This window comes from Gobio gobio (assembly GCF_949357685.1).
Source record: "Gobio gobio genome assembly, chromosome: 22".
In the NCBI taxonomy this organism is placed as follows: domain Eukaryota; kingdom Metazoa; phylum Chordata; class Actinopteri; order Cypriniformes; family Gobionidae; genus Gobio; species Gobio gobio.
In genome coordinates this window covers 40,611,846-40,625,439 of record NC_137118.1, presented here as the reverse complement: position 1 = coordinate 40,625,439, position 13,594 = coordinate 40,611,846, and the positions used below count along the sequence as shown (strand labels likewise).

The 13,594-nt window shown below is 39.7% G+C and overlaps 1 protein-coding gene across 5 annotated transcripts in view; it reads left to right on the top strand.

The window, feature by feature from the left end:
- mef2ca (myocyte enhancer factor 2ca) overlaps window positions 1–13,594 on the top strand; it is a 60,945-nt gene that overhangs the window by 29,035 nt on the left and 18,316 nt on the right. For all 5 annotated transcript variants that reach the window (XM_079804930.1, XM_079804933.1, XM_079804931.1 and 2 more), the window contains one exon: window positions 6,601–6,804. In XM_079804930.1, coding sequence (XP_079661056.1) covers window positions 6,601–6,804 — 204 coding nt within the window. The remainder of the gene's footprint in view (window positions 1–6,600; window positions 6,805–13,594) is intronic.

Genomic DNA, 13,594 nt, shown 5'->3' with positions numbered 1-13,594 from the left:
AGTGTTTCTGTGTCCTAATGGTTTTGGGGCTGTGACTTCGGGTTCACGTGTTTTATTTCATTCAGAACTTTTTTACTATAATTTTTTTGTATTTATCCTAACCACATAAAAATATATAAAGCTGGGCGTGTGTTGTGCATGAACTCTAGTGCAGGGCCAAACGTGAGATCATGATTTGGAACTATTCAATTTCATGGCTAACTCTGATAGCTGCAGGTCATACCACCAGAGCGCTAGCACTTAATGAGCTAATAACCGTCACATATCCCTGAGAATTGAGCTCAATGCCGTTAGTGTGAACTCAGTTAAACTCAAGTTGGATTTTGAATTGGAATGCTGGGAAGATTCAATACAGGTGATGAATTATGGGAAATACAAGCACCTTAAAGTTCTCGAATCTATCTAAACTTTTATCAGAACTCACAAACTCAAGCTAGCATTCAGAGATTGTCTTGTAAAAATATGCATTTTAATTCTGCAACTTCAAAATTCAACTGTAATTTAAAAGGCTTTCTCAATTTAATACTGAATAGCCATATCAGGTAAAAGCTTTGACTCAGATCTACACTTTCTACTGTTCAAAAGTTTTTATGCTTGCCAGAGCTGCATTTTTTGATAAAAAATAAAGTTATAATGTAACAAAAGATTTCTATATCAAATAAATGCTGTTCTTTTGAATGTTCTGTTCATAAAAAATAAATAAAAAATAGACCCCAGTTTCCTAAAAAATATTGAGCAGTACAACTGTTTTCAACATTCATAATAATAGGAAATATTTCTTGAGCAACAAATCATCATATTAGAATGATTTCTGAAGGATCATGCGACACTGCTGAAAAAAAATCGGCTTTGAAATCACAGGAATACATTTAAAAAATATTAAAATAGAAAACTGTCTTTACTATCAAGTATTAAAATAAAAAAAATAGTCTTGAAAGAAACACGTAGTGTACATACTACACTAAAAAAAAAAAAGCATTTTTTCATGATTTACGCATTTAAATTAATAATAAAATTCCATCAAATTTAATTGAATAATCCTTACATATTATCAATTAAGTTTTAAATTTTAAAGAGTTTTAAATTAGTAGAAAAAATGGAGCTTAAATGTGCACTATGTAACATTTTTTCAGCAAAATATCCAAAAACCACTAGGCCAGTGTTATATATTTTGTTCAGTTGAGTACTTACAATATCCCAATGTTTCCAATTATTTGTAAATCGTGAGAAATTGCTATTTTAACCCAGGAACCGGGACGTGTGAGGTAGTCGCCTGTCAATGGCGTCATTGAAAAATAGCAACTTTTAATTTGTACAACTGTTTTCAACATTCATAATAATAGGAAATATTTCTTGAGCAGCAAATCGTCGGTCTTAGTACACGATGTAACTACAGAAGAGTCAAGTTTTAAATAGGAAAGATATCGAAACTCTTTGGTAATTTTTTTGGGCGAGATGCTAATGGTCTAATCAGATTCAATGATCTATGCTAAGCTATGCTAAAAGTGCTACCGCCAGACCCGGAGATCAGCTGAATGGATTCGAAAATGGTAAAACTCAACTGTTAAACTCTAGGGGGTTGGACATTTTTCAAAAATAGTGTTCCTATTGAAGTGTTCCTTTAATAAAACCTTTTATAGAAATCTTAAACTTTAAAAAAAAAAAAAAAGTTAAAAAGTTTACATTTTTTATTTATGAATACGAATCACAAAAACTAAATGGTCCATTCCCTTGTTCCATTAAGATTCTGGATATATTTACTTGTTTACAATTCTTAATTCATAATATGATTAATACCCTATATAAGGATTATTCAATTTTACTATTAACTGAAATGCGTAAATCTTGAAAAAGGGCTTACTTGTTTAAATGGAAACCAAAACGCTGACCTGAAGGACCTATAATGTAACATCAAAAACTTTAGCCAACTCAGTAACTATATACAGCAAAAAATATGATTAAGAACATCCATTCAAGAACCGTTATTTTTAAGAGAGTGTCCATGACTGAATAAATTGTGTATTTTTCTCAGAGTAGAGCGTTTTAATGAAAAAAAGGTTAAGTGGTCTGCCTGTTGCTTTACTTGTTGTCCTTCGCTTCTGAACAATGCTTTAGTGTTTGAGTGGACAACAGCTCAGGGCTCAGGATAAATGGCTGCCTGTCATCTATGTTTCCTCCCCCCCTCCCACCTGTCTCCACCCCCTTGAATGACCAGCATAGGGCCGGAAACCGAGGCAAAGCCATTGTGCAGGGGAAGCCATTGGACCCTTCCTGTTATGACAGGAAATGCACTCAAATGTGCTTCCTGACCCCCAGTGCAGTGGCACGATTAGCCCCCTCCACGCCCACCCTTTCCCGTGTTGTGGTGGTGGAGCTCTGAGTGGATGTTCTGTGTGAGACGTCTTACCCGCAGATTCTCCGAAATAAACGTGAATGATTCGCAGCATGATCATATAAGGTTAGCTGCAGTCTCAAAGTGCAGTTTAGCATCATAAAGCATGTAGGAAAATGTTTTTAAAAAAAGTCTTTGTGACTCAGACATCTAAGGTAAATGGCTGAACATGGCACTGAACGCATGCAGCATGTGAAAGGCGAGCGTATGTGTGTGTGTGTGGGGGCGTCTCAGTGAGCATGTGTAAGACATCTGTCGCTCCCGGTGCATGTGCATGTGTGTGTGTGTGAGCGCATAATCTAAATCATGTGGAGGTGAGAGCATCAGCGTGCTGAGCGGTAGGAGTGAGAAGATCACCCTGCTGGAGTTTGTTTGTGACAGGGCGCATGACGTCTGAACTCACGCACAGGGATCAGCAACACACAAACACCACCATCACCATGTAGATTAGGGACTTCACGTGCATGTCTTCTGCCAGAAATCTCTTTCTCTTTGACAGAAACTAGATTAAATGGAGAACAAATAGTCTCCTGCTTTGCAAATTTGTTACTGTAAAAAAAGTTGCTGCCTTTATTTTTTTAAGTACAATCAACTTGGATGTTTAAGTCATTTCAACTTAAATTACATTAAACTGACTTGATGACTGAATTTGATGAGTTAAAGCAATGTTAAAACACATGTTGTCATAACTTATTGGTCATATCTTTTTTCTCAGTGCAGCAATCTCTCATATGTCTCCTCCAGAGTTTAGACAAATGATCTGAGCTATGTAATCATTGTTGATTTTTTATATCTATACTTTGTGTCTGTTTGGTATTTTTATTTCTCTTGAGGAATTTTAAGAGAAACATTTCAGACAAATAGCTCTGGCTCAAACTGTAAAGCACGGCGCTAGCAAAGCCAAAGTCATGGGTTTGATTCCCAGGGAATGCATGAACTGATAAAGTGTATACCTTGGATGCTCGGATGCAATGTAAGTTGTAATTCGGATAAAAGGCATATGCAAGCCAAATGCATCTAAATGAGACATGGTTAATACGTAAATGAGACATAATTATGAAAGAGAAATCTCTGAGAGGTTTCATTGATACATAATTTATATTTACATGTATTCATTTGGCAGACACTTTTATCCAAAGCAACCACAGAAAACGATCCATCATGAAGAGATCCGACTAAGTTTCGGACATTGACTAGAGCAGCATAAGCTAGAATAGGGAGGGAATAGAGGAAAATGTAGTTTTTTTTTGAGACTTTATAAAAAGAGCAGTGCGCTATTACTTTATATATCAGACTCAGCACTTGTCTAATTTGTTTCTTCATTCATTCTTCCTCTGGAGAATCATCTGCTACTTATATGAGATATAAACGAGAACTTTAAGGTTCCAAAGCTTTCAAAGAGCCAACTCTCAGCCATAACATTTCTGTCTTGTTTTGATGCCAGAATTTAATAATCCAGAGTTTGAATATTTCAGGCAGATGCCCAAGAGAGTTCTTTTGAGTTTTGTGCGGCTGTTTCTAGCTGAATTACATTGCCATCTCATCACAGATGGAGAGTTTGTTCTGTGAGGGTTTAAATGGTGTCTTTGGGAAATTGTCCTTTCCAAATGGAATCTGTGCAACGCTGCCGGCGTGCCTAGGTGATGCTGGGTCATCATTAGCCAAAGCAATCCTATGAACCCTGCCACCCAGGGGCTGTCAATTTGTGAAGCGTGCTGGGCAGAATTTCACCTTGAACTCCCCAGTCTAAATTTAGCATGGCACGTAGAGCTCTGATAGCTCTCTAACCTGAGGACCCTGTCAAACTATTTGGTTTTGGACGGATGGGACCCTGTACACTCAAGCAATAAGTTCCATTTTGATGGGGCCTTTTACGCAAGTCATGCAAATGCTAATGAAATGAATTGCAAATGCATTTGAAGTACAAGTCAATGAAGTTCATATTTTATTTAGGACTGTCGATTTAACACGTTCATTTAATGAATAAGTTATGGGGGAAAATAACGTGTTAAAATTATTAACGCATCGACCCCGCCTCAGACATACGTAGCTCATCTTACATTTCATGAAGTTCTTTAGAGATGAACACGATGCAGGGCAACTGATCACTGATGGCGCCTATAGAATACAGTTAGAATGGCTCTAAAATGTAAGACATCAGGGCAAAAGTGCCTCTTTTTGTCTCATTTTGATATCATGATATAGTTAACCCCCCTTTTTGAGAATAGTCATGAAAATGCATTACCCAAACTTAAAGGGCTGTAATTCAAGAATGCTTTGGAATATAGACCTAAGTTTGGTCTTGTTTTAAAGACACTCAGCAGATTATTGCAGAAGTGAAAGCATTTCAAAATATGAAAGTATGAAAAAGTTATGGAAGTTTAAATTTACTGTAAATGAAAAAATACTTGTCTAAATATTTTTTTATTTAATATAAATATATATTTAGCAAAAAAGTTAATAAGTTAATACCACAAAAATTGAAGTCCCAATGAAATTTTGTTTAGGCACTATACCAAAAATAGCCACCGGATGTCACATATTCCATTGATAGTTTTTTTTTGTAATGCATTTTCCTGTAAATTTCTGTCCAAATATCACTTCCATCACAAAACAGTCACCAAATTTGGAATCTTGAGACCTTTCCGACGATATGTTTTGTCAAGATTCGAAAAGATTTTGATTATAAAGTAGTTAAAAAAACATTTTGTTATATGAAACATGGCACCGCCCACTAGGGGGAGGAGCCTGGTAGAAGAATCTAGAGTACCATTTCCATGGTAACGCAATGTCTGATTTCAAAACAGTTTTCACAGGATGAATTTTGAGTTTGTAAGCTTTCGAATGATACCTAATTTATGATAATTACTAAAATATATGATACGAAAAAAGGCGATCAAAAAAAGAGCGCCAGGCGTCCCGCCAGCAGGACGGTGACAGTTAAGGGGTTAAGCAATATCAATATCACGAGTGCTGTTTTTGTCCCGAATAGCATGAGAATGCAAATTTGATTTAGATTTTTATACATCAGCTCAATAAATAAAAAGTTAATATTTAGACACAATATTGTCTGCGACGAAAATATTACTTATAAAGCCAGAGTAGAACTGTTGTGCATCTATGAGCAACACACAACGGTGTTTAATTTCTGAAAGAATCCCCATTTTGTGCAAATCAATCGGGTGAACCAATGATTCAATGGCCCATTCTTACAGAGAGCCATTTACTTCATTCTTGAATGAATCAGCCGTTTGAACGAATCAAATGAAGGAATGACTCAATGGCTGAATCCGAAATCGCCTCCTAAAACCTCAACCGCTATTACCTACGTTAGTCCACTTATACAGTTCACTTGAAGGTGTGAATGAAAATGATTGAATGAATTCAGACAGCCGTTGAGTGTATATTGGCTGTACACTCTATTTCTGTGCATTGTGGGATAGAGTGCACCCAATATGGTTTCGGACATCACTACAATTGGCTGTGTATATGGTGCGATTTCAGATTCATTTAATGACTTACTCATTTAGACATTTACCGCCACCTACTGGCAGATTCAGTTTCTTATTTAGAGTAAATTTTCATTTAAAAAAATAATTTTTTCCATATTAATAAAAAGCCATTAAATGTATAGTTCACCCAAAAATGAAAATTCTGTCATCGTTTACTCACCCTCGTGGCTGTTGAAGCCTAAAAGTTTATAATAAATAATATGATTAATAAAAAAAAAGCTACTAAAGCTACTCTTTGTAATGTCTATATGATGCTTTTCTCATTTAACACAATAATGACTTTAAATTATCTTTTGTGGGTAATTTCTCAGCCAAATTTGATGGGCGATTAATTTGCGATTAATTAATCGCCACATTGTGTAATTAATTAGATTAAAAATGAATCTAGTTTAATGACTTGACAGCCCTAATTTTATTGTATCAGTTCGCAAATTGTGGGTAGTAAGTGTTTCAAAGTTATGAGCAATGCTTGGACAGAATTGCTAATTGCTGGAAAAATCTGAGGAAACCTTAAACTAGTTAAGAAGTCTTCAGATGCTGGTGGCCATCTCTGTTGGTTTTTTCAGCTAACATCAACCGTCTATCAAGGATGTAAACCATTGTGCTATTATTGCCAAACTAGTGTTTTGTCTGTCTTTGAACGAGAGGTCTAAATCTATTCCAGTGTAACCCTCTCCTTGTTCTTTTGTTTATCAGGTTACGTTTACAAAGAGGAAGTTTGGACTAATGAAGAAGGCCTACGAGCTGAGTGTTCTGTGTGACTGTGAGATCGCCCTCATCATCTTCAACAGCACTAATAAACTGTTCCAGTACGCCAGCACCGACATGGACAAAGTTCTGCTTAAATACACTGAGTACAATGAGCCCCATGAGAGTCGGACGAATTCGGACATCGTGGAGGTGAGTTCCCCTTGGCAGTAAGCACAATTTAGAGATCCCAATCCAAGTGTTTGCCAAACAAATTCAGTGAATCATCAGGCATCAAGAAAGTTTGCTCTCTTTTTAACCGGCAGTTCTTTTCGGTAGAGTGAGCAAGATATAGGATGACACCTGGCCCGTGTTTGGTGGTGATTTGTTAGGGAACACGTTGTAATAGTCCTTGCAAAAGATGTTTGGCACATGCCGTTGCGGCCTGTAAGAACGGATCAGGCTGAGCCAAAGGACAGGGACGAGGACTTTGCTCTATCAAGACCTTGTTATGCAACAGGTTTAGGGGGACACGGCAGGTGCCACTGTCCAAGCCAGGTGCTCCGTGCAGAGACTTAAGATCACGCTTGCTCATCACCACCACCTTTTGTGACACGTGAGCTCCTGAAAAGGTCACGGGGCAAACGTGGGGTTGCTATGGGTGAGGTTTTCCTTCTCTGCCAATTTAAGACTTCAGCTGAAATCATCACTGAAAGACCAAAGAGCAACTGTGAAACTGCTCTCAGCTCTTCCAAACCACCTGTCAAGCCTGACTTTGGGAAGAGAGAACTTGAAGGTTCCCACCCCACATGCATGAAAGGCCATGGCGCTCCCAGTGGGAGCAGTGGGAAAAATATTTCCCCTGGAAAAGTCCCTTTTCCAGTAAAAACACCCGACTGATTTGTGTAGAGCCCTGGTGGTGCCACACAAACAAACTCTTCTTCTCTTACTAACTAAGAAAAACACGCTGTAAGGAGGAGGAATAACCGTATAGATGCTGAAAGGGGCGTTTATAAGAGCTCCGTTGCGGTGAAGGATCTCTTTATCCCTGTGCGTTCGAGCATGAGCCGGTTATTGTTTCACAACTCACTTCACTTGCACACAACAAGCTGCAAATTCAAACTCTATTATTATACTTTGACTGTTCAGTCTAGTGTAACACCGTTCGACAGGCCATTTGCAACGTTGACACATGCATTACAAGCAAAGCCCTGGGGTTAGACTTAGCTGGGATTCTGCTGGTTTTTTATGAGGCTGAGAGGGAAAACAGCATGGCTTGCCTCATGAGAGGAGAAACATCACGTCTCCACGAGGCAAATCTCATGGACACCCTGCCAAGCCAGTAAGGAGGCAGGATAATCCCATTTCCTCGATTAGTGTAATCTGAAAATGCTCCTTTTAATCCTAAAAACTGACAGGGTGCACTATAACCCTGTGTCGCCCCCCGAAACACATGTTTTCCAGACCCCACACCTTAGATTTCCTCTCTACTGAGAGTTGTCAATGAGACCGTTGGCGCAAGGAAGGAAAATGTTAATTATTTCCAAAGGTTGTGCTGTTAATGACTACATGGCCGGCTAATGAGATTGAGCAAAGCTCTGTGCGTATGGTAGTTGACCTCTTGTGTTTGGTCTTGTGCTGGAAGGCATTGGAGGTGACAACCTTCCCCTCCTCCAATTTCACCCACACAAACCTCTGAGAAAACATGCCTCCAGTGCTTGGCACATCGATATGATTTTAAATGTAACCAAAAAAAACAGAGCCAACCTACTTTTATAAGCTGGCTCCATTTCAGGTACATTTGCCTCAAACGTTTTTCTACTCTCTTAATTTAGATAATTTGTCTTCATGTAGTTGCATGCCAATGCATTCTTAGGCAATGCGCATGCTCGCTTCACTCACTGTATTTCATGTGAAAAGGTTTCTGTGTCTAAAGTCATTGCTGCACAATCTAGTGTGCAATTTGTTATGTCTTTGGTTCAATTATGATTAGAAGTGTTTTGATGTAATTGTTTGGTTCTCTAGTGTATTCGGAGTTGTTGGTGGCATGCACGCATGACAGCTCTTGATCTTCCGTTGAACCTTGATGACGATTGACAGATTAAGTCCGTGAATCAGATTTGGTGAGCTTATACTGCTCTGTGTTAACACTGTCACATTGCAGTCACAACATCAAGAGGATGCCAGGAACAAGAGCTTACTGCCATTGCAGACGATTTCTGATCAGCAAACAATATATGTATATTGTATATCATCCTTTGGCTAGCGTTACATTATATGATCACGCTCTTATTCATGTAAATGCTTTTAAACCATGTAAGCGTGACAAGATAAAAGCCTGTCCTCACCATAGACCTTTAAAAAAATGGATGAAGCGTCTTCACTTCACCGCCAACATCCGAATATGGCGCTGATTTGGGACCGGAGTCTACGCAGAAGAGAGCAGGAAGTAGAGCCGCGATATCAAAAGCCCGCCCACACTCTCGCAGATGCAGAACAATTCATGTCTGGCTATCACCAGACCAAGCTCAATCTTTTAAGATTGAACATTGGTCTTGGGAGTCTGCTCTGTATTTTTACTGCACAAGAGGCGTGATCAACGGGCATAGTTCAAATGACTCTGTACGCAATTGGATAGTCCTTCAACCAATCAGACCACAAGAGGCGGGATCAACGGGCATAGTTCAAATGACTCTGTACGCAATTGGATAGTCCTTCAACCAATCAGACCACAAGAGGCGTGATCAATGGGCATAGTTCAAATGACTCTGAATGCAATTGGATAGTCCTTCAACCAATCAGACCACAAGAGGCGTGATCAATGGGCATAGTTCAAATGACTCTGTACGCAATTGGATAGTCCTTAAACCAATCAGACCACTTGAGGCGTGATAAACGAGCATAGTTCAAATGACTCTGTACGCAATTGGATAGTCCTTCAACCAATCAAACCACAAGAGGCGTGATAAACGAGCATAGTTCAAATGACTCGGTACGCAATTGGATAGTCCTTCAAACAATCAGACCACAAGAGGCGTAATAAACGAGCATAGTTCAAATGACTCTGTACGCAATTGGATAGTCCTTCAACCAATCAGACCAAAAGAGGCGTGATCAACGGGGATAGTTCAAATGACTCTGTACGCAATTGGATAGTCCTTCCACCAATCAGACTAGTGTTCCATCGCTTCTCTATCCTTCATTGTGTTGAACCCGCCAATAGAGCACCAGGTGGATAAGCCGGTTTGTGATTGGTCCTCGCGAATTTGTAACAGAAGCAGGATAGAAATATGTACAGGTTTCCAGCCTGAAATGCAGGGCGAAATCAAATCGCCAGCAGATCGGGCTGGGTTTAACCAGTTATGGAAATGTAGAAATTAAAGCTAAAGCTCCAATCTCCTCTAGGAAAATCCAGAAAAAAGTCAGTTGGTGCCTCAGTGAATACATCGCTCAGAGAAGCTGTCAATGGGAAATTTGGGGAAAAAATTATTTGAAGTGTTATTTGATTGTTTAGTTTGTCCCACGTACCATTACATTACACGCAGAAGGTGGGGTTTATGACCTATACTGGGACCAACCACCTGAGGGCGATAGAGAACCTTTGGCTTCACTTTTCAGGACTTATGCTGCACGCTTGGTCCTCACACACACACACAACGCACAGAAAGACGCACGCCAGTATCGAGTTCTCTGCGTTTAAACAAACAATAACACACACAATTATGGTAAAATGGCTGTTTTGTAGAGTATCTTCATAAGAGCAGTCTTAAATGAGTTAAATAACGTCTTAAATGAACTTGAGTTGTGAGAAAATGAGATGCGCGTGATAGCACATCAGATCCGCACCATGTGCGGCAGCAGCAGATCTTTAAGTGACAGTAGCCTAATAAACCAGTTGCTGTGATTCTCTCATTAATGTTAATCAAAGAACAAAGGTAACAGAATATTGTAGCTTTAATAAGGATTAATCTATATTTAATTTATTATTTATGCATTTCAGACTGTTTACCTTTATTCCATTTCTGTATATTGATAATATATGAAGGCCACAGGTAAATATGACATTTATTATAACGGGTTTATGTTAAGTTTGTTATTACAACAAACATAAAATATACTATCTTTAAGTTGTTTCTACATTAATTTGGAGAGTAACTGTGAAATTATTACAATATAAAAATATTAAAAACTGCAATTTTTTAAAATGTGATTAATTACAGAATTTTTTTTTATTAATTTGATAATTTTCTAAAATCGATTGACATCACTTTTATACTGTATATAGTGTTATTTGAGCTTTTTTTCCTATCAAAAGAAATCAGTGCCACACTCAGTTCATCCCTTCAGGAATTTCACCAAAAGAGAGACGTCTTTGTTTTGCATTCCTTCACCCCTCCTTTTTCACAAACGGGTTAACATGAGTATACTGCTTCACTTAGTAACAGCGTGTTGTATTTTGCGCTTTTGGCCTGAGACTCGTGGTTATTTATAAGATGGAGGACTTTCACATTCTTTACCCCGCTGCCCCTTTTCCGTCCTCTGTCCTGGGCAGAAAGCAGCTAAAACGTTCTCATAGCGTTGGAAATAAGGAGCAGACGCCCAACTTGTGTGCCAGACCTCCTCCCCATTCCAACCCTTTGTGTTTTCATGTGGTCCTTCCCCATTAAATGCCTGAAAACCGGTAGTTTCCTAAAAATAGAAAGCAGCACAGCTAAAAATAGCTCCGGCCCGGCAGTCGTGCCAAGGAAAATGGAGAAGAATAGGCTTGGAGTGCCGGAGAGAGAGAGGACAACTGCGCTTGTTTCCCCCCCCCACTCGATTTTGCTCTCTGAGAAAAACTGACCACAGACGGCTGCGTACTTGCCTAAAGCTTGAATCAAACTTGTTTGGGTGGCATTTTCACACTTTTAAGAGTTCATTTGATTACGTGACTCCTCGTGGCATGCTCTACACTTCCCAGACTGTTTCTGTCGGCTCATATCTGCCATCTGTTCAGCTATGTAAACTTGAAAACACGGTGTGAAATTCGAGCGTGCAGTGAACTCAGCCCACATTTGGGTCATTGTTCTGATCCGCTCATGCTTAGAGTTTGAAACACAGTATTTACAGCCCTGTTTTCTTCATCCCCGATTGAACGACATCAGAGGGTGGTTTTACATTCCACGATTAATCTGAACCTTGTTGCGTGAGTCAGGTTTTCCAAGAGCCAACGGCCCAGCCAGCGCAGCACAAAATAGTTGGCTTTTTTACCAGGACTCTATTCTTTCGGAGAGGGCTAATTGTCAGCCGGCGACAATAATGTTTTATTTCCATATTCGCCGCCCTTGATAAGGAGTTTGAAAGGACAAAAGCTGTTAATTGATGGAGAGGGAGGAATGCTTTATTTCTCTCTGGTGTTGCGACCGAATGTAGATGCGGTGGCAAGTCAGGTCGGGCCTTTATTGTGGCATTCTATATGTCAAATACAGTTCAGTCTGGTGACTGTGAATGATTGGAACCCACAAGAGCCTATTATTGGGCTACAGTAAAGGCCTTTGTGTGATCAGTCATAATTTAACATGAATAACCATACTGTCCTCTATAGATGCAGCAAGGGAAAAAGCCTGCTGAGTGGTCACATGACAACAAATGTAAAGTGATAACGTGCTTGTGCGTGATAATGTGTGATTATTTACAAAAAGGCCCAAGAGGGAATTTTTTCGAATTCATAAGTGCGTCCCCGGTTGTCCCGGTGAGGAATTCTTGCCTCGCGTCGGGAGGTGTCGTTTCCGAAGCCACCCAGAGAGCATAGGACGTTCACTTTTTTTTTTCGAGCCCAACTCGGTTTCGGGACACTCTTCCGCTTCCTTGCGGTCGGATTGGATATCCATTGGGCCGGTTACTGTCGTAATTATGCTCTCGAGTGCGTTTAATACCAAACACACGGCGCTCAACTCATGGCAGTAAAAGAGAGGGCCTTTGATTCGTTATTATAGGGTACTGAGAGCATCAAAGGAGGTAAATTACCCAGAAGTCCCCAGTGTGGCATTTTCCAAACGTTGCCCAGCTGCTGTGGTCAGAGCAGCTGGTGGAAAGAGTCCTGGAGGAGGGCCAGACAGTGCCACGCATTGGCCATGCGACCTGCCGCAGGAACGGGGGCGTCCCTGCTGGCTCACCCGTACGTCTCTAATAGGATTCCGCCTCTTTTACGGTCGGAATCAGTACGGCTTTCGTTTTTTTCCACCCAGATCCATCTGCTTTTGATAAACCAAGCTTGATCTACCAGTGTTTAGGCAACACACACAGTCTTTTTTGGGTCCTTTCTGTGACTTTCGAACTGATCATTTGCATTTCCTTCCACTTCAACATGCTTTTCTGTTACAATAACTGCTGCTGCACTTGTCTGTGCATAGTTTTGTGCTGCCAGTTTGTGACTCACTGCGTAAATCAGCAACTTTCCACGCAGGCAAACATGACACACACACACACATGCACATCTGAAGAGGTGGAATAAGTTCTTAGTCGAATATCCCTACTGACACACGAGACAATACGACGACATTTCCTTGAACCAAGCTGCCTTTTTGTGGTCACATGCTCTCAGTTTGATCGTTTTTTTCTAGGCGTCTTGGATGTGGTCTGTGTTTATGTAGACAGGCAAAATGCAGTGCCACCTTGGCGTGTGTGCGTGTTCCTTAAAGGGAAGACAAGTCACACATGAGATCTCTTCAATGTTTCGATTGTTTCTCCTAGACAGCAACGTGGCTGGAGATTTTCCTGCTTCTCATGTCGTTCAGCTCTCTTACTGTATTTGAACAAATCTCATTTGTTTCTATTTTTATTTCTCCTCCGGAATCTGATACTTAAATGAGACCTGACAACTGAGAACATTCTTGCGCTATGTAAAAACAACTTATGAGCAATACACTCTTACTGTGTCAAGAATCATCTCATTTGTCTCCTAATAAGATTTTTATTTCTCCTCAGGCAGTTTAGGAGAAAAATCAGATTCTTAAATGAGACA